General features: G+C 48.9%; 1 protein-coding gene across 2 annotated transcripts in view; it reads right to left on the minus strand.

The window, feature by feature from the left end:
* Positions 1 to 25,999, minus strand: part of Colq (collagen like tail subunit of asymmetric acetylcholinesterase) — a 95,988-nt gene that overhangs the window by 27,883 nt on the left and 42,106 nt on the right. The window contains exons 1-3 of one of the 2 annotated variants that reach the window (XM_051141605.1): positions 7,715 to 7,856; positions 2,542 to 2,654; positions 1,762 to 1,860 (exon numbers count right to left, since the gene is read on the minus strand). In XM_051141605.1, coding sequence (XP_050997562.1) covers positions 1,762 to 1,860; positions 2,542 to 2,654; positions 7,715 to 7,790 — 288 coding nt within the window. In that variant the 5' untranslated portion in view covers positions 7,791 to 7,856. Of the gene's footprint in view, positions 1 to 1,761; positions 1,861 to 2,541; positions 2,655 to 7,714; positions 7,857 to 25,999 lie in introns of those variants that run through there. The other variant, XM_051141599.1, reaches the window with a different exon arrangement.

A 25,999-nucleotide genomic window follows, 5' to 3' on the forward strand; every position in this document is an offset into this window, starting at 1 on the left:
CCCCCCACGGCCCCCGGCAGGGAGCTGGGAGATGCACTCCTGTGACTGGTTCTGTTGGTTTTCAGACACACCAAGACCCATCGGGGAAGGTGGGACACAGGAGTCCACCTTCAAACACTCTCATGGGGCCTTTCTGCACACCACCCAGCCCCTTCTGATGGTCTCTGGCTTCTGAGCCCAAAGTTACATTTTCATTAGAACATTCAACAGATACTTTTACTGTTAGCTTCCTTGTTTATGTAGCCCAGGCTGCTGTTAGTCTCAGGATCCTCCTGCCTCAGCCTCCCAACTGCTAGGTTACAAATATGTCATCATAGCTGGGTCAGTAAATGCTTATGGAGAACAGGCTAACTATAGCCCACAGGTGGGGTAGACTGGGAAGTGGGGTGGACAATTTCCCTGTGCCTGTCCACCCAGGATCAGTAACTTTTCTTCTACAATGCCAGAGAGTAATTTTCTTAGGCTTAGAGGGCCACATCTGCCATCTGTCAGACTCCTGAGCTCTGCCCTATAACCTGGAAATAGCCATAGACGGTAAAACTATAGCTGGAAAAACAGGTGGCGCTGGATTTGATGCCATAGTTGTAGGCTTAGTAATTGTCAGACTCTTCTTTATTCTCTCTCCTCTCTTCTCCCCTCCCCTTCCCTCCCCTCCCCTCACTCTCCCCTCCCTTCTACTCACTGCTCTTCCCCTCTCCTCCCCTCCCCTCATCTCAATCTGCCCCCCAACCCCACCCCAGAGATAGGGCTTCACTCTCTAGCCCAAGCAGTCTTGGAACTCACTATGTAGTGAGGTCCTGTCTGGTCTCCAACTCTTAATAGTCCTCCTGTCTCAGTATCGTCTGAGTGCTGGAATTAGAACTATATGTGACCATGCTTGGCTGAGAAAGATATCTATCTCTATGGAGGTAGCATGAAAACCAGCATCTGGGGGACTAGGAGGGGCTAGTAAAAACTATCAGCAGCGTGCTGGGGTGCACCCGCCAAGGCTGAGGCAAGCTTGGCGTGTGTGAGGAAGAGAGGCGGACACTGTAGCTAAAAGCGGAGGGTGTGTGTGTGACGGAGCAGTCCAAGCCAGAGTCCACTCATGGGACTTTGCCTTCCAGGTCAGGAAGTTTGGTTTTTAGTCCCCAGAGGCTAGGGAGCCACAAGAGGCTCACATAGCTGAGTGGCAATGTCTATGCCTCCTACCTAGGATGGCACTTAGGACACACAGGCTCCTTGAACCCTCTTTCTCCTCCCCAAGGAGGACCCTGAGCCCTCATGGCAGCAGACGAGCCCTGAGATTGGGGGGTGGGGCGGGGTGTGTGTCTCTGGAGTGCACTTCTATTTGTCTAGAAAGTTCTTTCTCTAGCATCTTGCTCACTTTTCTCTCTTACCTTGGGTGGGGAATCTTTGTGGTACTCCACAGCCCAGGAAAGCTGGTAACCGGTCCCTCTGACCGCCACACTCCTGAACTGAGCATTACCCTTGTAGGACCGCAGGTGGGGTGGACGTCACATTTGTATTTGGTGGCAGTGACAACAGCCACTATCATAAGAGCAGCATCTTAGGGGACCCTCAGACTTATCATGGCAGAGGTTGCACAGGTGAGGCCAAATTCACCCAGAGACTCTTTTGGGGGCCTCGCCGCTGAGGAGAAGCTACAAGAGGAAAACCAGACACACCACACACTACTGGGGCAGGTGCTGTGAGGCTCCGCCCACTGGGCATCTTTGTCTATAGGAAGACACAGGAGGGGGCCTGGAAGGGTGCACCTACCTGGGGACCAGGGGGACCAGGAGAGCCAAGGGAACCTTGAATGCAGGGTGATGGTGAGGCTTCAAGTTCCAGAAGATTCTTCATGTCTGGAGAGAGAAGCTTCAGAGAAAAGCAACAATGGGTTAGAGGTCAGACTAATGAAAGAGAGGCCTCCCTGGACTCCACTCTGCTCTGTTTCTATACAGTGGGAACCTCTGGGCTGCTTTTTTTTTTTTTTTTTTTTTTTTTTTTTTTTTTTTTTGCTAAGCAATAAGTTGTTATAGACTATAGTTAGCCTAGTGCCTCATATCTAGCTGCATTTGGAAACCTGCTATCTAACCTCTCTCTCCCCTGCTTCTCCGTTTCTATCCTCCACATTCTGTTTTTGTCTTCCTTTCTTCCATCTTTGGCCCCCACCCCAGCAATTTCATATGCATTTGACTTTAAAAAAAAAAAAAAAGACAAAAACAAAATGGATAATTCTGCATCAGAACAACTGGTAGGAACTTGGAAGCTATGAACGCACCTTAGTGTTTTCAAAAAGACGAGGTTACATCTGACTTCCCAGACAAGAGGGGAAAAAAACCTCCTGCTTTCACAGATTGGAGGTGGCAGGAGAAGATAAGTATGGCCAAATCGGCACAGTTGCCACAATGCCCACTCCAGGCCTCAGCCCCTGAGGGACCGACCGTAGAGCTGCCTCTCTCTAATGAGACCCTGGGGTGGCCGTCTTGAGCCAGGTATGAGGCTGGCATGCAGGAATCTGGAGATTTTTCACTCACCCGAGTCCGGAGTACTCACCGGGCTTCGGTTGCCTCTGAAGAACGGCGGCAGGAACAGAGGGGGTGGCGGGGGTGTCACTAGGCAGCATGCTTTGTGGCTGCTCCGCTTCTTCTGAGCCAGGCCAGGAAGGGCTGTGCAGAAAAAACTGCTGCTCCTTAGCATGGGGCTAGCGTGGTGATCTGTATTATGCCCACCGTGCCCAAGGGACACTTACAAGGTCCCCTGAGACTCGAGCAGGCCCCTGTTTGTTGTCTCAGGGCAACTAACAGACACACAGACCCTCTCCCGCCTCTGCTGAATGGAGATGGCACGGACACTAATATGTATGCGGCCTTGTCTCTTTCGGAGATGAACTTTGTACGCCTGGCAAGAAATGCAAATCTACACAGACCTGCCATGGCCCCATGGCTAGACGTGCTTGTAAACAATCGTGATACGGTCCCCAGGAGGAAACTGTTTACACAGAGAGTTAACCAGGGCTGGAGGTAGCGTTGACTCCGAGGAACTCAGAGCCGTGGCTAGAAACAGGTTCTGTGTTCTTGCTCACGCGGATGCTCCACCTCACCAGAGGGTCCCACTTGAATGTCTCAGTATGCACGTGACCAAACCCCCAGCACAATGAGGTGAATGGGCCACTGGACTTCTCTTTTCACAGAGTCTTATCTATGTTTGGTCAGTGTAAAAGCGTGTGAAAAGACGCCCTGACCTCCACGCTACAGCACAACAGAGTTCTACGAAGCGAACAGACTCTAGACAGCGCCACCTAGAGCTGGAAAAACCCTACCAGCAGCAGAGGCCCGTAAGCGCCAGCATCTGTGCTCCGTATACATCGTTGGATCTCCACACCATGGGTGCATCAGGAGGACGTTTGTCTTTTATGCAAATTGAATCCCACAACGTGCATTCCTGTTTGTCTTCTCTTACTCGACGCAGCGTTTGGGGGAGTGGAGTAAGCTGGCATTTGTAGTCCTCACAGTGTTCTGACGTGTGGCTAGGACCATAACGCACTTATCCATTCTCCTGAGCATCCCCCGGCTGTGCCTGGGGATGTCAATGCTCACACATCCCAGTGGCTACAATAAGAAGGACGGGAGACAAATGTGGCAAGGAGCGGGGACAACCAAAACTGTCGTCATGTGTCAGCGGGTGGCCATGGAGGCTGGGATCTTCTTTGGAAAATTATTTGGTGTTTTCCATTGGGGCTGAACATAGACACAGACTACAGCTTAGTAACTTTACATCTAGGAATTTACTAGTAGAAAGGGCAGGTGCACTAGAGTGTTTGTAGCAGCAATAGCCATTAAAGCCATGTTTTTCTGTTCCTAGTTTGGGCCTCAGATTCCTGGTACATCTACCTCCCTCTCCTCCTAGAACAAGCGCTGGTAGGCCTCCCCATGCCTCTCAGCCCTGAGCTCCATGTTGAATTTTATCACTAGAAAGCTTTCTGTCACTTCCAGGCCAAGCTTTGGGTGGCCTTGCTATGCTTTTCTCTGGGTGTAACCCTGTGTTCGTGCATCTCTGTGGGCTAAAGCTGTTTCCTTCTTTCTCCCAGCATGCACTGTGCTTCCTTGGAGGGTAGGGGAAGGGGCCAGTTTCCCTCCCTTAACATCAGGGTCTTGCGGTGTGCCTGCTAGACACTGGACCTCTAGAAATGGTTGCCGAAATAACTAAACAAATACCGACTACATGCAAGGCACCATTCGCGTGGTTCGTGTAGGCAAGCATGCCCAATCTTTGCTGCAAACCTGAGCCAAGCACTACCAACATTACTATGACCAGGATGCCAAGATAGTTCAGTGGGTAAAGGTACTTGCTGTCAAGCCTGATGATCTGAGTTCAGTCCCTGGGACCCACATGGTGGAAGGGGAGACCTGACTGCCAACATTACCATCGCCCCTCCCACACCACCAGTTAACCAAGACAGTGAGTCGAACAATTTGCTTAAGGTCACTCAGCTACGACAGAGCCTATGCCTAAACACAGGCAATCGAGTTCCAGAGCTTTCTCTTTGGAACGCTGACTCCGTTGTATCAATGCCTTCCAACCAAAGACTATGGGGAACACATCCTAAGAGGAACCCAATGGGGTTTGTTGGTTCATGGCAAGAAGTGAAAACACACACAGGATGAACCAGGAGGCACAAAGAGAAACTTGTTCTGGGATTCCAGCTCCTGGCTCCTCGCGGCTTTGTGGAGGAAACTGGGAGAGGCAAAATCCGGCTGTTCTGTGGTCAGCCGGCTTGGTTCTTCTCTGGGAGGGAGAGGAACGGAGCAAAACAAAAGCTGATTGGTTAAGAAGCAGCCACATTTAAGGGTGAGAATGGTTGTAGCCGGATAGCCTTGGCTTTTGTCTGAGTTTGGCTGTGACTTCGGGGCTAAGTCTTGCTTTTGTCTTGATCCATCAGGGTCACACAGTGGTGCTGTCTGGTTTTTTGTTTGTTTGGTTATTTGTTTGTTTGTTTTTTTTTTGAGACAGGGTTTCTTTGTGTATCCTTGGCTGCCCTGGACTCGCTTTGTAGACCAGGCTGGCCTCGAACTCACAGTGATCTGCCTGCCTCTGCCTCCGCCTCCCATGTGCTAGGATTAAAGGCATGTGCTGCTACCACCAGGCTGAGTGGTGCTGTCTGAAGTTGAAGTCTATGGAGTTCTGTGCCCTAGGGGATGCCGTGCACATTGGGCCTGACAGCTCCAATGTCATGGCCACTGTTCTTCCTTCCTTCCTTCCTTTTTTGTATGTTTTAATTCATGTGTATGGCTGTTTTGCCTGCATGTACAACTGTGCATGATATGTATGCAGTGTCTGAGACAGCCACAAGGGGTCATCTCTAGGAGCTGGGGTAAGAGCCTCCGTGTGGGTGCTGGGATTTGAACCCTGGTCCTCTGGAAGAACAGCCAGTGCTCTTAACTACAGAGCCATCTCTCCAGCTCCCACTATTCTCTTAGTGGAAAGTGATAATAGTTATGTTTTCAGACTTTACTCCATCACCAGCTCTTTGCCAGCGCTGAGAAGCCAGGGACAGACGTCAGTTTTTCCATGCTATACCTTGGACTAGCAAAGAGGGTGACAGATACACACTAGCTAGCCACAGAAGCCTGTTCAAGGCACCCCCCTCCCCAGATCCAGTTTCCCGTGGTCTCCCTTCCGACTCACTAGACAGCAAAGATCCAAGGCAACAAGGGCCCCTCCCTGAAAGCACACCTAGGAGCCGGGTGGGTCACGAAGCTGATTTGCACCATCACCATTGTTTTTCCAGTCCATATATGGTCTCCCATATGGCCTGTCCATCACCCTGGGAGCTCCCCTAGTGTAAGTTCCTGAGTCTCTCAAGGCAATTGCTTCTCTCACTTCTTCCTGGAAACCAGAGGCGTCTTCAGTGAACATAAATGATCAGCTGCTTTTGCTGCCAAAGCATCTGCCTTTTTACCCGTCCCTCCCTTTCTCCCCCTTGACCTACTTCATCCCAGCAGGTGGAGGCTGTCCATGCCCTCCCCCGCCCCCAGCTCCAGGAGCTGTTTGTTTTTAGCACCAGTCTGGTTTATTTACAGCTCATTCCAGCACGGAGTATTTCCATCAGGTGGACGGACAAGTTTGGGACTAGCTTCCCTGCTTCGCTTTCCCGGGCAGCTAAGCCAGAGGCTTCTTCACATGGCTATTTTTGGTCCTGAGTACCCTGTGGACCCCTTCCAGGCCTGTGCTATCTCCGTTGGAAAAGTACCTAAGCTTTTAGGGTCCAACCTGGAAGAGCCCCAAAGGCTCCATTGCAATGGAAACTGGTGCCTGTTGGGGGCCTGACAAACCACGTGCGTGGCTCAGCCCCAGGCAGCTGCCTTGGCAAATGTCAACAGTCAAGGTACTCCAGTCCCACCGGCCCCTACTTAAAGGTGCCAGTGCAGAGATATCTGTGAGTATCACACTACCAGAGCGGAGGCCATTGTCTCACGATGGCTTTGGCAAGTGTTCGGAGCCTTTTCCCTCCCTTGATTTGAGAAACTAAGGTATGCTCTTGGAAAGTGATTCACACCAGTGGGCTCTGGGAAGTACAGGACCCTGCAGGTAAGAGCGTGAGTCTGGGGTGCGTGTGGTCATGTGATACACTACCCTCACTTCCTCAACCCAAGGAGTCAGTTTCCTCATCTATACCACCAAAGGGTTGGGCCCATACTGCCTCCAAACAGTTTTAAAGATAAGTATGGTGCCAGGGTCACCACTGGGTCTGTCTTCATTTCCTGGCACGCAAGACAAGGCCATCAACAGGCCACCAAGACGCTGCCATTCTAACCTCCTATATTCCAGTGCAAGCCAGTATGGCGTTAAAAGCCAGCAAAAGAGCAGCTAGAAGGAAAGCCCAGAGCTGAGGAGGTGAAAGGCACATGCTCCAGGCGTCACTGGGCGCATGCATGTAGAGCTGGAAGGCACAGTAATGTGCCGTCTACACACTAGCTGGATGCAGTTTGCCCAAAGTTGTCCACAACTCACAGTTCCAGAGAAGCTTGCCTTCTAGGACTTTCCGTCGCCCCCCCCCCCCGACCATATGAAAAGCAAGTTCTGACCCTAAAGGTGAAAGCATTTTGAATGTCTTTGAAAGGCCACGGTGGAAGCTTCCACCTGAGTGGGCATGGGTAGCCAGCGCGGACACACCTGCAAGGCCAGTGATCTGCTGGCTGCTGTCACTGAGCTGCATCACCCAAGCCTGCAGTGATGGCAAGGGTCCCAGCCACCTCATGCCAGGGGCAGTCATGGGACACAGAGAGTGGTTAGGGGACGGCAGCTGCCAGCCACCCTAGAATCAAGGTCACAAGAGGGACAACAAACAAATTCACACACACAGGCCCCTGCTGACTCTGTCATGCCCCTTCACACTGCAGTCTTAACCGTGGCTGAGGAATTTCAAATTTAAAGTCTGCTAATGCTCCCAGGACAAGCATACTTTCCAAGTCTTTAAAAAAAAACATGTATATTCTCTCTCTCTCTCTCTCTCTCTCTCTCTCTTTCTCTCTTTCTTTCTCTCTCCCTCCTTTTCTGTCACACACACACACACACACACACACATGTACTCTCACACACACCCGTTCACACACACACACCCCACACATACATGTGCACACACACATACACACATGCATGCACATGCACACACACACATACCTACACACACACACACACACACACACACACACACACACACACTTACCCACGTAGCCAGCTGAGTGACAGAGAAGCCCTGACATGATGAGTAGACGTGTGAAGCTGAATGGCGGCCCCGCCATCGTGTGGCAGAGCCAAAGGCAGACTGGCCTGGGAACACAAGCTCCAGACAGGCTGAGATTTGTCACGCCCCCGAGTGCTGCCCGCGCCTGGCCTGCTTTGATGTTGCTTCTGCCCCAGATGCCAGGCTTTCAGGAGCCAGTCCTGGGCTCCAGGGAGCAGGGATGGGTAGGCAACCCTGCTCCAGCTACTGCCGATGCTTCTGTAGGGCAGTCTGCGAAGACGTAGTGCCCTCTGCCTGGGGGAGGATGTGAGGTTGGGAGCTCGGGGCAATAATCACCTCATACACCATAAGGAGGAAACAACACAGTCTGTCAACCAGGCGGCTTTTCATTTGCCTCAAAACTGCCTCATCAATTCTGCTCTGGCATGCATCAGTCCTACCCCACAGAGACTCTGCCCTCTTCTGCTTCGGGGAAGACCTGTGCGGCTCAGTGTTTGCTGTAGCTGGCAAGGTTCTGCCAATAAAGTCACACTCAAAATAACAAAACACAAACTCTACATATGTTATATGTGTGTGTGTTATGTAAACTACATAGCTACACACACACACACACACACACACACACACACACACATACACACACACACACACGTGCATTTCCAAAGACCATGAAGGTTGAACCGAGGTCTCACGCATGCTAAGCACATGATCTACCACCAAGCTACTTCCCCATTCACAACCCTCTTCTAAAGAAACCTTGTCTATAAAATACTAAAGTGTACTGATATTTCACTGTATACCCAAAGCATGAACATACATAATAGTCTAAGTCATGAAAGATAAGGTTATTGGTTCTTAGCGATAAGCACTGATTTGAACAGCTTAGTGACAAGTTGTATAACAAGAGTAGCAAACTTGTGCTACAAAGGGCCGGTGTTAAATGTTTTAGGATTTGTGGGCAACATGGTCTCTGTGGCAAAGAGCTTTGCTATTATACATAAAAGCAGTCATATCTAAAGATGAGTGTGACCAGGTTCTGATAAAACTTTATTTATAAAATAAATAAAGCTATAGTCTGCCCACCCCAGCATGATACCATCAAAAGAAAGAATGGTGTATTGTTTTTATATTATGTGTTTTATCAGTATGCCCGGCTAGCAATCAAGCAAGACAAATACACCTGTTATATTTTAAAATAGCCTTAGTTAACCTGGGGCAGGGCAGACATTAATCCCTTAAACTACTTCCCATAGTGGGGCAGGTATCCTATACCTGCCCCAATTCCATGCCATCTGCTCCTAATAACTTCTATCAAGCCACCTCCCATCCATAATCCCAAATATTTACTACTGTTCTTTATCTGGGTCAAATCCCCATCCACACCAGCTACGTGCTTTTCTTTAATCTAACCCATGGTGGCCTTCTTCTCCTCCTCCTCTTCTCTCCTCCTGCCTTTTCTCTTCCTAGGATCCTCTCTGTCCCTCTATCTCAGTTGCCCTTTCCAGGTGGATAGCTTTTTATCAATTAGCATCAAAACACATCAGACCATCCCCCAATAACTCCCCCTTTCTGTCTAAATAAAGGCCATTAATATATATATATATACATATACACACACACACACACATATATATATACATATATATACACACACACATATATACACACACACACACACACACACACACACACACACACACACACATATATATATATATATACCATTCATTGTATGCACCACCCGCTAGGAACAAGTAGAGGATATACAAAGACTAGACTCGATTTCCAGGCTCAGAAATGTGCCGTTCAGTGTCACAGAAACAGTACCGATCCCGGCATCAGGAGAGCATGGCTGAAGTCCTGGGCTTGCCGCCGAATAGCTATGTGTCTCTGAGCGAGATGCTTATTCTGCGTCTCAGCTTTCCCACCTGTGAAGTGGGCACAGCATAAGCTACTTTGCTACTCAGCTGAGGGGGATTAGAGCCAAGGCTTTTGGCATTTTGGGCGCATAAGATGGCTCGTTATTAACCTCTTTCTGGATAACTTGGTCAGGGTGAAAGAGAGAACAGGGGTGTCTGCAAGGAGTTACAGGAGGAGGAGATAGTTGACAGAGACAGAATGAAATGAGTAGTCAGAACGGCTTCCTGGAAGAGGTGGCATTTGCGATGAGCCTTAGAAGCAGAGGTTTTTCTTGCACAAAATGGGGAGGAGGGGGAGGGAAGGCTTGGTCTCCGGTCCTCTGGGACAGGGAGCATTCAGTTCAGAGACCCCAACAGTTAAACATCACCTGCTTCATCTTCTCCAGCTCCCCCACGGGATGCTTTGAATGAGGATGTCCCATCCCCCATCTGTTTGAATACTTGGTCCCCAGTTGATGGACTGGTTTGGGAAGGATTGGTGTTCGTTTTTTGTTGGAGGGGGTGTGTCACTGGGGTGGGGGAGCAGGCTTTCACTATTCCCAGGGTGTTCTCTTCTCTCACTTACTTTCCCAGATGTGAGCCCTCACCTGTCACCATAGCTTTGCTTTACCATCATGGATCTAACTCTTTGAAGCCACAGGCCAATTAAACGCTGCCTTGGTCATGGTGTTTTGTCACAGCAATAGAAAAATAATGAGTACAGGCCCCTGTTTTCCTTCTTCCTCCTCATCATCTTCGCTGTCCTAATCATCATCATCATCTTCTTTCTGGGAGAGATCTCATTCTGTAACCCAAGCTATACAAGGACTCACTGTGTAGTTTAGGGCTTCAGCTTATAGTAATTCTCCTGCCTCATGCTTCGTGGTGCTGGGATTACAAACATGTTTCACCATATCTGGTCAGATCTTCATTTTTTTTTCAGCATCATGTCATAAGTCCTTGTAAGTTTCACCACTTTCACAGCAAAACTATTATTATTATTATTATTATTATTATTATTATTATTATTATTATTATTATTATTATTAAACCATGGAGCATCAAACTTTTAAAAAAGCTTTACTAATTTTATTTTCTGTATCAGTGTTTTGCCTGCATATACTTATGTGTACCACGTGGGTGGTTGGTGGCCTCAGAGGTAAGAAGAGGACATCAGATCTCCAGGAATTGGAGTTATGGATGGTTGTGACTCACCATGTGGGTTCAGGTAATAGAACCTGGGTCCTCTGAAGAGCAACATGTGCTTTTAACTGCTGAGCTGTCTCTCCGGCCTCCCCATCAAACTTTCCTTTAAAAGGCTGATACATACAACCAGCTCAGCTGGCTGCATGTCACCACTGTGAAAGGAAGGCAATTGGTCCCCAAAATTTAGAGTTGGGCCCTGGCTTACTCTAAGTTTCTATTTGATCTAAATAACAGATTGAGAGTCTGTTCTGTGTCTTTCTGTGTACATGCCCTGCCACCACTCTTTTCCTGTCTGGATTCCCACTTTATCCTACTCTCTTTATCCTCTGTCGTCCCAGGCACCAACAGAAGCCTATGCAAACACCCCACCTTTCTGCAGCTCTGGCAGCTCCCAGCCAGCCTGGGACTTCGGATCCCTGGTCCATACCCTTGGCAGGAAACTGCTTCTTGAATGTGGATGACTTATTTCCCCTGCTTGTGAAAAGGCATCTTCCAGGTGAGCTCTGAGCTCTCTCCAGCGTTACTCTACAGAGGCTGTGCTTTCTGGGCACAAGGACCCTCCATAGAGCCCTGGATAGCTAGAGGTGAGCCCCTTTTCCCTGGTATTGTCTTGTCCTTAGCTTCACCCCTATGCCTAGGCCCAGGCCCAACTTACTACTGATAGCTGCCAGCAAAGTCACATTCATAATCAGTTTCTGGGCCATTCTGCCACTGTCAACAGGTGTCACATTCACAGTGCTTTGTCTGAATTGTGGCTCTGGGATTTATCAACCAGGCCAGGAGACCACTTCTGGAACATTGCCTCTCCAGGCACCATTCCAGAGTTTCTAGTCCCACTGCTGCACAGGGGCCTGTAGCTATGGAGCACAGCCCAGATGGGTTCTGCCACCGTGTCTACCTCCCCTGGCTCACCTACTGCCGCTGTACAGATCTGTGGCCAAGCTGGTCCCAGCACCCGAACCCAGGGACCCAGAATTCTCATATGAGCCAGATTTGCTGGTAAACAACTGTGATCCTACAATCCCAGCCCTCCAGAGAACAGGGAAGGAGGATTGTTAGTTCCAGGTCAGCCTGGGCTACATGGTGAGACCCTATTTCAAAATGCAAGGACAAGAGTCACTGAGATGGCTCAGCGAGTTAAGGCACTTGTCACCAAGCCTGACAATCTACGTTCAGTCCCAGGGCCCTGCATGGTGGAAAGAGAGAACCAACTCCTGCAGGCTGACCTTTGAGCTCTATATGCATACTCCCCCCCCCCATGCACATGAGCATGCATGTGTGTGCAAGTACACACACACACACACACACACACAAACACACACACACACACCACACCATACCACACACAGAGCACAGCACATTTTCAGAAGTCTGCATGTTTGGGAGCAGAGCTCAGGATCTCACCAGTCCTAGGGCACTTCAGATCTGTTGTCCTATCTCCAGACCTTGATGGGTAGCAGGGCAGGTTGAAGAAGCCTACTGGCAAAGACTGGCCCCTCCCCTTGACCAAACTTTGGTGGAGCTTCACTGACTCCTTCGCTTGACAAGACTCCAACTCGAATTTGGGCATCAGCATCCAGTCTTACAGTTGTAGCTGTCCCCCGCCCCCAACAAATCAGTCTAAAGGAATTTCTCATTCGTGACATCAGATCAAGTCCTCATTTCCACTCTTGACACTGAGTGACTCTGGTCTGCTTTTGACAAAATCCCATGAGCTGGTTTTCCCAGAATCCCCCTACCCTGGTGTCTCCTTAGTATTTTTCCATCCATTCATCCGACTGGCCCCTTGGCTGTCCGTCCCGACTTGTCCTTGTCCTGGAGCTGGGCTAGACCTTTGCTTTCCTCTGGGCTAGTCTTAACATCAATGGTGACAGTCTTGAGGTCTATTAAATATTGTCTCCAGAACCGCTGTTCTTGTGGTCTTGAGATAGTCCTGCCGAACATTCTACTGAAATCCACAAACATTTCTCAAATGTCTATGTATGCTAAGCCCTTTTTACAGAAAATAATGGTGCTGGGTTAGCACTTTCTACACATTTTGCCATTAGTCCCTTTGGCTAACTGCCTCCATTTTGCAAAGGGGAAAATGCCTCTTGATGAAACCAGGTTAATAGGGCTGGGCTGCATAGCTAGAGCTGACTTGGAAATAGAGTTCACAAGGAATTTTAGGTAAGGCCATGTGAAGAGGTGATCTCCCTCAGCCACTTTAGCCAGGCTTGAGGGACCGCTCACTTGCCCCCAGTCATTGGCATCCTCCCGTTCCTCTAACAGCTTCTGTGGAGCCAGCAGCTTCCCCCCATGCTGATTCCATCTTCACCAGCTGGCTACCTCCCTCCTGGCGGCTGTCTGTCCATCTCAGAACTGCCTGGGAGCTGTGCAAAGAAGGTTGACGTTTCCCTCAGAGGCGTGTTCATCACTCCACAGGCCAGAGCAACCCCTGGGAGCTGGGGCATCTGTCTACCCTTCCCAGTAGCCCTGTGTACAGGGGACTCCACCCCTGGGGGATGTGGAGACACAACATGGAAAAGACTCATAGCCTGATGCCGGCCTGAGGATAAGTCATCGCCTGCCAGGGACACTGAACTGCAAGGCCTATGTAGCAGTGACTGACCTGGAACTTACTATGTAGAACCCAAAGAAGCCAGAGGCTGTACCCCAAATCTGACCGGGGATATGGCTATTTACCCGTATTAGAGACCTGTCTGTTTTTATTTTATTTTTAGTTAGTGCATAAAATACTAGGTGTCATATGATCACATTTTCACTCGTGCCATTGTTTCTTGCTCCTATTTGCCCCCTCCTCCTCCATTTTATGTCCCCCGACCCAATAAGCCCCATCTGCATTCATGCCATAGAATTATATATATTTAAATCCAGATTCTACAAGAATATATTCTTTTTCTCCCCTCACTAATTTTTCTTGTTCCCTTCTCCCCACTCCCTTTAGATTCCTTTCTTTTACCTTCTACTTTCATGTTTTATATATATCATATAAATATATGCATATATGGTATATATCACATATATGTAATATACCATATGTATGCACATGTATACATATATGATTTTTGTATTTATATTTAAATATACAAAGAGTCTACCTTTTTTTTTTTTTACAAAGTTCTTATACTTATTTATGTGCATTGTGTGTGTCCATGTGCCATGGCATGTATGTGGAGGTCAGAGACAACTTGTAGGAGTTGGTTCTCTCCTTCTACCACGTGGGTCCCAGGCATCGAACTCAAAAATTCAGGCTTGGTAGCATGTGCCTTTGCCTGCTGTTGTCTCTCCATCCCGAGTCCTGTTCTTTGTAGTGAAGGTTTACCATTGCTCATCTTTGGGCAGACACTTAGGTTGCCTCTCTGACTCTCCAGTGACAGCTGGGGCTCAATCAAATGTGCTGGCTGGTGAGGTTTAGCAGAAGCATTTACCTTCGCTAGGCTACTCTTCAAAGCGGGCAGAGTTTTCAGGTCACTTTAAAAATCTACCAAAATAATTAGCAACCAGAAGACAGGTGGCTGAACAGACTACAGAGTGAGCGTGGCCAAGTGCTGGCTGAACAGAGTCAGGGAAGTGGCTCCAGCTGAGCTAGGTACCGATCTCAGACCAGGTGGCCTCATTAACACTCACTTGCTCTTCAGAGGCCCAAAGTCAACACATTGAGAACTCAGATTCTCCTGCGCCCTTCCTCACTGGCTCATGGGCAACCGGATGCCATCTTGTTGTGTCCCTCCATGCCTTTCCTCTGTGCCTGTGTCCCTGGTCTTTCTTTGTGCATCCAAGCCTAATTTCTTATAAGGCCACTGGTCAGAATGGATTGGGGTTCACCTTCAGGCATTGTTTAACTCCGTTGCTTCTTTAAAGACGCCATACCCTCAAGAGCCCCGTTCTGGTGTACTTGGGTACTGAGAGGAATCTTGAGGGGGCCACCATTTAGCCCATAGCAATGAACTGAATACTGGTGGTTCCTGAACAATTCTTTTTACAATTCCTTTTGAATTTCTAAATCCATAATAATACAAAAAGAAACTTAAAAAAATTCTAAGCAAGCAATTTACAAGTACAAGATAAAGGTTGAGGCAGGTCAGCCCTGCACCTCTGTTGACCAATACGGGGGTGGGGTATGAGGAACCAGAGACTACACAGAGCTTAGGAGTCAGTGCTTTTAGGAGCTTGCTGCCACTCAGCATGAGGACAAGACACCCAGACCCACACCCTGCAGAGACACCTTGAGAGGAGATACAAGGATGAAAGAGAGCTGCCACCTCCCCATTGTCATTATTTTACTCAAGCCGCATATCAACAGTGCCTCCTTTGCCCACAGGAGCAAAAGAAAACAAACCCACCCCTCTTTCCTCCCGCAAGCGAATTGCTTTGGATCTTATCTAAAGAAGGGCATCTGCTTCTTTGGGTCCATGCTCTAATTTGACCAAATGGCCTCTGGTGGGAGGAGGAGACAATGTTATTAGGGGACCAGGGAACGTGGAGAAGCCTCCTTGAGGCTCGCTGAGCCTTGGCTCAGAATTGGATTACAGCAGCTGGCATCAATCAGCGGGCGCTATTAAATCTTCTGCTGGGCTCGACAGTGAAGGCCAAGTTTGCGGAATTATTCAGGAAAGCTGGCCACAGGTCAGCTGCCCTGGGCCTGCAGGGTGAGTTATTTCCAACACCTGCTGACAGCTGTGGCGGGGTGGAAAGACCCTGTGTTTCCATGTCTTCATTTTTCCACCGTGACTCTTCGCTATGGAAACGTGAAACACAAAACGTTATGGCTCACTTAACCCCTTCCCCTAAATGACCATCCCATCTTCACTTGCTGTATGAGTTGTCTGGGGTTCCATACCAAGTGGGAAAGAGAGGGGCTGGATTCCTGGGGGGCTCTTGGCTACTCAAGACACAGGCAACTATCTGGCCAACTCACCTGAATACTTGTATTCCCGACATTGGGGGAGATGGGGCTACCTCTTTGGACTCTCTTGATCAACAAAGCTTCAAGTGGCCAAGATAAACCTGAGGCTTTTTTTGTAACCTTGTAATTGTCGAAGTCCTCCTGCCTTAGCTTTCTAAGTGCAGAGATCACACTGCATGTCACCATGTCCAGCCTTCTTTGCTCCTTTACACCCAAGAGGGTATTCTGTTTGAGGATATTGTAAAGGGCACAAGGGTTCACAGTAAGCACTGGGGGAGCATGGACGTGTTAACACACAGGGTTGGTCCTTCAAAGGAAGAAATGTACAACCTGTTACCTGCCCGGGAAGCCCTGAGTAGACATGGGTAATAGCCTGGTGACCTTTGTGCTGGCTGTGTGGTAGAGACCACACTGGATCCTCCCCCAGACCGTTATCATAAGCCAATTTTTCCTCAATCGATAGCATCCATCTTTATGAACTTTACAAGGAGTTTTCATGTAGTCACATCCAATCGGTTTTTAGCTTATTTTGTTCCTCTAGGAGATTTATGTATGCTTTCTTGTGCAGTCAGGATTGAGTTAATTAACAGAACAAGTTTTCACCAAATTGTGCTGTGCCTAAATTACTCAGGATCAGATTCCAGAAGTTTGAACCAACACCGGCTACTGAGTTATGCTGAACCGAACTATTTTGCCTACCGTGCATTGTCACTCTGCTGGCCAGGACGGTTGCAGAGACTTCCCTGTCCCTCCCCATCCCCCCATGCTATATAAAATGCAAATGCATTCCTTTACTCAGTTTCACTATATTTCTTCACTTGAGAAAACCAAAATGTGTTCACTCTACTCTTTTGATGGGCAATCAGGTAACCTGCAAACATTCACTGGTGGTAAATGATGCCACAAAATCACCTCCCGCTTTTTTATAAGTTGTGTGTGATAGAGGATTTCCAGAGATAGAAGTGCCAGTCAGGGTGTATGTTTTACACGTTCCATCTGCTTTACTCCACAGAGCTGTCAGCAGCCAACTCCTGTTCCTAGGAGCAGGGGATCAAAGTGTCTGTTTCCACACAGTCACAGAGGTGAGACATGGAATCCCAGTGAGGTTTTCATTTGCATTTCCCACTGAGGACAGCAGCACGTGCACAGCCCTATGCTTTCTCCAGGGGGCCGCTGGAATTAATGCTTTTTTTCTCATTGGTAAGGAAAGTGGTGCCCATTGTTTGACTGCACTTCCTCCTCCTCATCTCCTTCCATTCTTTTCTCCCAGATTGTTTAGGCCTCAATCACATTTATTTAGAAAGAAAGAAAGAAAGAGAAAGGAAATCTCCCTTTCTTTTAATAATCTTACAGATTTTAAAAAATATTTAAAAATATTTTATACTTAAAATATACTTGTAATTTGCAGCTAATTATAGTATAAGATTTAAGTCTGTTCATAGAGGGCAACGTTTTTCTCTCTATTGATTTTTAAGTTAGCATGCAAAATAATAGGGTTTATTATATTGGTATATACCTATCATTATTTTATGTATATGTACCTCCTATTACCATTTCTTGTCCCCCTTTTTAATCTTGTTGGTCTCCTCTCTTCCCCCAAGTAGGCCTCCTGCTTAGTCTCGTGTGTGTGTGTGTGTGTGTGTGTGTGTGTGTGTGTGTGTGTGTGTGCTCCACACATGAAAGAACAGAAGACAACTTTTGTACACTATGTGTGTGTGTGTGTGTGTGTGTGTGTGTGTGTGTGTGCTCCACACATGAGAGAACAGAAGACAACTTTTGTACACTAAAACAGAAAGCATAAGTCTATTTCTATGAATGTGGTCAAAGCCCATGGCTGGGAGGGCACAGGGCCTATGGGGAGCCTTGCACTGCTTGCTGTTTTGTAAATGCTCATGTAGCAAACTGCCTTTCAATATTTACACCTATCCACAGACATGACAAAGCGACCTTTTGTAGTGGTTAATGCAGACCCTCAAAAGTGGCCAAAGCAGCCAGGGTGGTGGTGCTCGCTTTTAATCCCAGCACTCTGGAGGTGGAGGCAGGTGGATCGGCCATCCACACCCAGACGCCTCAGAGAAAACCATGGAAGAAGAGCTGGTGATGATGGATGCTGCGGAATTGATCGCTGCTGTGGCTACCTGCACAAAGTCAGCCTCAGGTAAGTGTAGCCTCCATGTGAGAGACACAGCAATTTCGTCTTCCTCATTACCCCTCTCCATGTAGGTATTTCCTCCCTCTATATAAAGACATCTATGTATAACAAATGCTTTTATAATTATACACATTATAAACAGGTGTTGTCTCTGTTTCTGAGTTTTGTCTAGAGACCCTACATGAAGGAAACATGATATTTGTCTGAATCTAGTTTATTTTGTTCAGCACGATCTCCAGTTGCAGGCACTTTCCTGAAAAGGGCATGGTTTCCTTCTTCACAGCTGAAGAAAGCTCCACTGTGTCTACATGCCTTTTTCTTTTATCTGTGGTGGACATACGGCCAGTTTCTGTACCTTGGCTTCTGTGTGCCCCACTGAGGAATGCTGACGCGGAGTTCTTCTGGGTCTGAGTGGCCTCAGGAATGGTGAGCTGAGCCATACATAGCATGGCTCTATCTGCAGTTTTCTAAGGAATCTTCACATTGACTTCCACGATGGCCTCACTAGTTTCGCATTCCCACCGTCAGTAGGTAGGGTTCCTCCCCTCCCCCATCCACACAGCATTTGCTATTGCTTGCTTCCTTTTCTTTTCTTGTTTGGCTTTTTGAGGCAAGGTCTCACTCTGTAGCCTAGGCTGGCCTCAAACTCACGGCAGCCCTCCTGCCTCAGTCTTCCAAGGGTAGGCCACCATGCCCAGCTTGTTATATTGACGACAGCCATTCTGCCTGGGGTGAAAGAATCAACGTAGCTTTGATTTTGCATGTCCCTGATGGCTAACGATGTTTAACATTTTTTCCCCATATATTCATTGGTCTTCTTGCTTCCTCTGAGAACCGTTCAGTTCATTCCTGGGGCCTTGAGCCATCTCAGACATCTACTTCTGTTTCCTACAGACATTCCACTAGGGAGAGAGCACGTCACCTCGACCAATGTGGTTCCCACAAAGCCCCCGCTGCCTTCCAGACCCTGGAGTCTTGGTCCCTCCAAACACTCATTCTCCATGTTGAGAATTCGGTTCCTGTCCGACATGGAGAATCTGGAAGGTTCTGGGGACCACCATGAGATCTATCCCAATAAGATGGTGGTAGAAAATAAATTGGCCCTGTGTAGACACAAAGCGGCGAAACACCAAGCTTCAACCTCTCAGGACAGTGAGACCCTGCAGTCCCTTCTCACAGACACCAGTTCATCCCGGAAGTGAAGGGTAGCCACAACAGAGCGCTCCAACTGAGTAGGCACCTCACCCCCTGCCTTCCCACGTCATTGACGTGGCTTAAGTTAGGAAGGCCACCCTGAAGCAAGAGCCCCAGAGGGAAGTCCCTGAAACAAGAGGACAGCTGTTAGGGCTTTCCTAAACTCTTGAGGAGAGAGGGGCGGGAGGATGAGCAGAGGAGGGCCGGAAGGGGAGGGGCCTGCATATCTCATTCCCTTCCCCTTCTTCTGCTTCCCAGTCCTTACTCCATCTGGTTGGCTGGGAGACCCCACCACCTTCCCTCAGCTGTCCCGGGTTCTCCAGCAAGCAACTCCCCCATGTTTTCCTTGGTTGCCATGGGGTGGTTAAGTACCGGTTTGAATGGAGAGATGCCTGGGGCTCAGAGGTGGTCTATTTTTAAAGGCAACGAGGAACCCGTCACCAGGGAAGGAGAGCCTTTACCCAAGTGGCCCAGCGGCTTCCTTCTTTAGAGCCTGGTTTACAAACAAAAAGTGATAGGTAGAAAGATGAATTTCCCGCTTTTAATTCACTAGGTGCTTTAAGCAAGATATTCTTGGGGCTGGAGAGATGGCTCATAGGTTAAGCGCACTGACTGCTCTTCCAGAGGTCCTGAGTTCAATTCCCAGCAACCACATGGTGGCTCACAACCATCTATAATGTGATCTAATGATCTCTTCTGGTGGGCAGCATACATGTAGGCAGAGCACTGTATACATAAAAATAAGTACATTAATCTTTTTTAAAAGTTATTTAGGTTTTGGGGGTTCGGTGAAATATTCTGTAGGGTAAATCACAAACTTTTGCTGTGTAATACACATAGTGAACTTCTGGAAGCAATGTAAACAATGTCCAATATATATATATATTGTGATGTGTGTATGTGTGTATATGCACACACACACACACACATACACATCACATCACATCACAGGTTATATGACAGGCACTATTCAAAGCTCTGTAGTGTTCATAACAAGCCTCCTCATTCCTGACAATGTATTTGTGAGTTAGGTACCTTTAGCCCATGGATGGCAATTTGCCGGAGGTCACAAATCTATGAGAAACAAAAATGTCAACCCCAGGGAGCAGACTGCCAGAAGTGCTACCCCTGATGCCACTAGAGATGCCACTGTGGTGATTTGGGGTAAAAAGATGGGGCCCCAACACTTGGTTTGTAACTATCTCAGATCCCTGTCTTTCTGGGCTCCCCCACTGAGATCCAGTGACCATGTGTGAGAGTTCAGGGAAACACCTTACATGGACTTGAAGTGTCATTTTCTTCACTGCCCCACCTGGTAATTTACTAGTCTGCTTTGGTTAACCTGATAGCATTCACACAAAGCCCAAGGTTTGCCGATGGCCCCTACCACTGTCTAGACCTGAGTTTGGTGTTGCAGATGCTACCATATGCAGGAAAGGCGGCATTGTGAATGCAATTTAGGTATTTAAAGTGAGGAGACCATCCTGGGTTATCTGAGGCCCTAAGTGTAGTCACAAGTGTCCTTTGAAGAGAAGGCAGAGGCAGGGAGATACATGCCCATGTTAGACTGCTTGCCTAAAATGTTCAAACGCCAGCACCACAAACAAACACAACAGCCTGAGAAAGGAGACTTGAGAAGGAAGGCTACCTGAAGCAAGATGTGTCCTGGTTACCTATGAGCACAGCAAAGAAGGCTGGGAACCAAAGCATCCGAGAAATGCGGCTTAGATCTAGAAAAGGAGAGGGAACTAAGTCTTCCTCTGGCCCTTGGCCTCTGCCCAGTGGGAATTGTTTCAGACTCGGAACCTTTAGAACTATAAGAGCACAGCGGTGTCCCACACGAGTGTTGGAGGTGACTCGTGTCCACAGAAAGCTACGAAGGAACTCTGCAGTGAGCTGGAGCAGCGGTTTTCAAAGTGTGGACCATGGGCCTGCAGCCTGGCGGCACAGGTAGCACCGCAGTGATGCAGAGGCTTGGGCCCACGCTGGAACCGTCAGACTCGGAATCTCCTGGGTGGGCTCCAGTGACCTGCACTTTAGCAAGTCCCCCACTGGCTCTGATGCTGGCTATAGTGCAATGGTTAGATATGGCTAAATCTGATCACCAGGAGAACTTGTAATGCTGCCCAAGCTAGGTGGTTCTACCTGGGCTGAGAACCCATACTGTGTCATAGGGGTTAATGCTGTGGAGTTCTGCCCTTCAACACTGTCTTATAGGGGTTACTGATTTGGGGTGCCACCATCCAGTTCAGTTGTGAAGAACTTTGGAAACCTAGAAAGATGTGCTGAAGGCTGCAAAGGGAGGGAAAAGCAGAGGCCAAGCCATCAGGGCTTGTGGCCCCAGGGCTTAGAGTCACATGGCCAGAGGGGCACAAAGAGGCAGATATAATTAGAAGGGTGAAGCAGGTGTGAGGCAGGAGGGGGGTGTGAAGACACTGGATGAGTGGGAGCAGAGTCTGTGCACAGTCAGCATCCGAAAGGAGGGACCGGGACAACCAGGTCAGTCAGCAGTCCAAGAGATTTGTTTTAAAAGGTGTCAGAAATATATTCAAATGTAAAACCATCAATCTTGTTGTTGTTTTGAGATAAGGTTTCTCTGCATAACCTTGGCTATCCCGACTTGCTTTGTAGACCAAGCTGGACTCCACAGAGATCTGCCTGCCTCTGCTTCTCAAGTGCTGGGGTCAAAGGCATGCGCCACCACTGCCCTGACTCAAACCATCAACTTTTTAAATATTGTCAATTACAGCAATTTAACCTTCAGCTCCCTGTCCCAGGCATGGTCCAAAGCATGAAAGCAGTTGCCGGCAAGCCAGCAGGCCAAGTTCTCACGGATGACCGAGAGAAGTTCCCTGCGGGTCGGATAATTGTGTCTGTGTGCTACAACCCGCTTATAGGCACACGGTTGGCTCTCATTAAAATTTAGTTGAATGAGCCAGGCACTGTGGTGCATGCCTTTAATCCCAGCAATCAGGGAGGCAGAGGCAGGTGGATCTCTGTGAGTTTGAGGCCAGCCTCGTCTGCAAAGAGAGTCCAGGACAGTCAAGGCTACACAGAGGAACCCTGACTCAAACAAAACAAAATTTAGTTGAATGAAAGGATTCTCCTAGAGTGTCTCCGTGAGACAGAGACAGCTCTGCCATTTGACAGCCAGGAACTTGATGCTCACCCCAGTGATGTGAACTCCCATCACCATCCCCTTCATACCATGCTGGCCAGAGCTCAAACACAGGACCCTTACTGTGGGGGATGCTGCAAAGAGCAAGTACTTCTGTAGCTGACAAGAGCTCTGTAATAGGTTTGTGGTGGGTGGGTGGGGTGGGGGCGATGGGCATAAGTAACAGTCATGGGCAGTATTCATGAGCATTAGAAACACTTAAGGAAGCCTGGTCACCAGCATCTTGTGTGTTACATGGACGCCAGAGGCTCTCTGTCTCCAAAGAATCTATGCTGCTTTTGTGTGGTTATACATAGGAGGAAGGCAGGACAGCGTATGCTGAAAGGTAACAGGGACGGGGGAGGGGGAGGTCAGGATGGCCACCTTCTAGACCACCTCTGTCTTTATAGAGATGGGGAGTGGGGAGGCCCATGCTTCTGTAGAGGCTTGGGATGGGGGTGGCAGATGCCTGAGACCCTCTAGAGAACCCCATATCTTGTTCCCTGATTGTATATACAGAAGAAATATGGGGAGCTAAATGAGAGGCGATGGCTTGCAAGTGCATTATGGGACATTACACAATAGCTGATCAGCATCAGACACAAATAAATGACCCAGGATCTAGTGCCAAGAATCTGGATAGTCCCCAAGTGGTGGTCTGGCTGGCTTCCAGTCAGCAGAGTAGGTAGCTGGACATCATATAGGCCACAAAATGTAGCAACGGAGGATTCTAGCACCCAGAGTCACATCCTTCCACTTGACCTCACTCTACCACCATAGATGTGTGTCTTCTTCCCTGATCTGGATTCTGAAACTTGGATCTGCAAATGCCCTGGAGTTCTTGCCTACCTCCTGTCTGCCTGGAAAATTCGTTATGGAAGAGGAGCAAGTGCCCATGAGGGCTCATAGGCCGGAAAGTTTGTGGAAGTCATTTTGGTTACAGGGAGATCCATCCTCCAGAAAACCTGACCCACTCTGATTGTTAGGGCCTTACTAACACAGAAATACCACACACACACACACACACACACACACACACACACAGAGAGAGAGAGAGAGGAGAGAGAGAGAGAGAGATGAGAGAGAGAGGAGAGAGAGAGAGAGAGAGAGATCAGTGGCTGGGCAAGTCACACACGTGTTTATAAAGCAATGCCTAGCTGAGCACTGAGGTGCATGTCTGTAATCCTAGCACTTGTGGGACAAGACTAAGACAGGAGGACCCCAATCTCCATCTCCCTGACTCCAGCCGTGTGGTCTTGGGTGAGTTATTTAACTAAACTCTCTGCACCTTGGCATCTTTTTCAAAGAAGTAAGAGTGCTGCTCCACCCTCCACCCAGGGGTGATTATTACATCCATCTTATGGGAGGTCTGTTCCTCCAGAAGTACTGCCTATGGGCCTGTGCCTTATCCTTCCGTTGAGGGCTAACTGTAAGTGGACACCAGCACCAAGACAGAGGCCATTCAGGGCCAACCCATAGTGTGCCAGATGAGGTGACCCGTAGGTGGCCCACAGGACATGAACTTCAGCAATAAATGATTCTAGTTTTAAGACTCAGGGGGAGCTTATTACACAGTGATTGACTAAGGAAACCCCAGGCTCCTGGCATCTGCTGTTGTTCTTTTTGAGACAGGGTTTCCCTGTGTAGCCTTGGCTGTCCTGGACTCAACTTTGTAGACCAGGCTAGCCCTGAGCTCACAGAGATCTGCCAGCCTCTGCCTCCCTGAGTGTGGGGATTGCAGGCGTGTGCCACCATGCTCGGTGGCTCATAGTGTTTTTACACAGAAATTGTTCTGAGTTGTGTCTATCACTTACCTGCCTTTGGAAGCTCAACGCCGTTCTGAGTATCGCTGTATGAAAGCCAGTGCCTGTGCGGCAGTCAGCGTCACCTTCAGGCGTCATGCATCTCATCCTCCTCAACTACTCTTTGTGTTCTCAAATCACTCCCTGGGTCTTTACCATTTTCTTCCCTGCCCTGCTATTTCACCAAATTGTCTCAGACTTGAGCTTCTCCTGCCTCAGGCCACCAGAGTGCTGGGATCACAGGCGTGCACCACCACACGCAACATCTGCCAGTAAGTGTGGTGAGCTGAGTTCCATCCCTAGCCCCTCATGGTGGAAGGAGAGAACCAACACCTATAAGTCGTCCTCTGACCCCTTACATCACACAAGAATAAATAAAAATGTACAAAAAGCCCTGCCTATTGTCATTGTGTCTATTGTGAGCAGCATGTGAGCCTTGAAGAATGACATTCAAAGCAAACAGATGGGCGAGAGCTGAGGCAGTCTGGGGCGGTAGTGTGTCAAACACCCAAACTTAAGGCTCATGTCATGACTTTGGATTCTTTGGTGCATGCTGTCCCTGCCTGGTTCTCCTCTGCCACCCAGCCATGGAGGCTGTCGGGTAATGCACACCTGATTCAGAGAGTTGGGGCAATTGGGGAGTTCAGGAGTTGGGTGCCCCTCCACACCCTGTGAGAGACCTTCCTCCAGCACTGTCCTGGAGGACACAGACGGAGCCAGCACTTCGGCACAGTCCCCCAGAACACGGCCTGCATCCTACCCACCTCGGGGTGGGGGGGGCGGCGGGGAACCCCGGAAGCACTTTACCCAGAAGTACTTGACACCCCGTCAGGCACACAGCAGACCCTCCTACGATCCAGTGAGCCAAAATAATTTTTTTTCCTTCTGGTGACTCTGTTTTAACATCTGTGCTGCCTACCTTCTTCGGAAAAGTAAGAATCCCAAAGTTCAGGATAGAGGAGGTCAGATCAAGTCAGATTGCTGGTATTTTGAAAGAACTCCTGTCATCCTGCCTCAGGGAACAGTTTCATTACAAGGCCTGAATTAATTCCAGGGCCGTGCTTTGGGAAGCCATGGCATCTACATGAGGGAAACAAAGGGAAGTGACGCCCAGAGGAGACAATTGTGCTGGACTGTTAACTCTGGTTGACCCCATTGTTTGGCCAGAAGTCTGAAGTCTGCATTGCCAGTCACAAGATCCGGGGTTAGCAATGCATCCAGACGGCCTGTGGGGCTCGGGGTATAGCTCAGTGGTGGAGAGCTTGCATGGTCTGTTCAAGGCCCTGGGTTCGATCCCTGGCAACGTGAAAAACGAAAAGGAAGGAAAGAGAATGGGAAGAAGGAAAAGGAAGGGAGGAATAAAGGAAAAAGGCAGGGCAGGGCCGGATGAGCCTGCACATGGCGGGCAGGTTAGCCTGTGTCTGCCTCGCCGGTGCCTTGGCCCCTGTGCCAAGCAGGGTGATCCCATGGTGTGTGTGTCAAGGAGCTCCACACTGTCAGACCTCGTTTTGGGTTGGGTTTGGCCAGTGGGCGGCTCTGCCAACAGGTGGTTGGGATGGGAGGAGGAAGAGGTGGGAGACTTCCCTTCTCCCTGCTCTGGGTTCCTGTGTGACTTCACTTAATGCTTGCCAGCCCCTCCTGCAGGAGGCCACGGCCTGTGGGATCTATTTCCCATCTCCCTCCTGCTGCCTTCTCAAGGACAGGATGGGGCCGTCTTCCTTCAGTCACAGAGCCCTATGTCCTTCCACATCTCAGGTGGCCTTGACCCTACTCCCCTGAGAGTGACCCCTTCCTTCCTTCAAGTCTTCACATTGGAACCATCTAAGCTGCATCTTGTCACTTTGCTGTCCTGAGCAGCACAGCCTTCAAAAACCCTCCTCTAAGAGATGGCTCCACCATGTGGGTTCTTTCCTAAGTGAGCGGCTCAAAGAAATGACCGTCTCCTTCTG

Source organism: Acomys russatus, chromosome 3, assembly GCF_903995435.1.
Source record: "Acomys russatus chromosome 3, mAcoRus1.1, whole genome shotgun sequence".
NCBI classification, from domain to species: domain Eukaryota; kingdom Metazoa; phylum Chordata; class Mammalia; order Rodentia; family Muridae; genus Acomys; species Acomys russatus.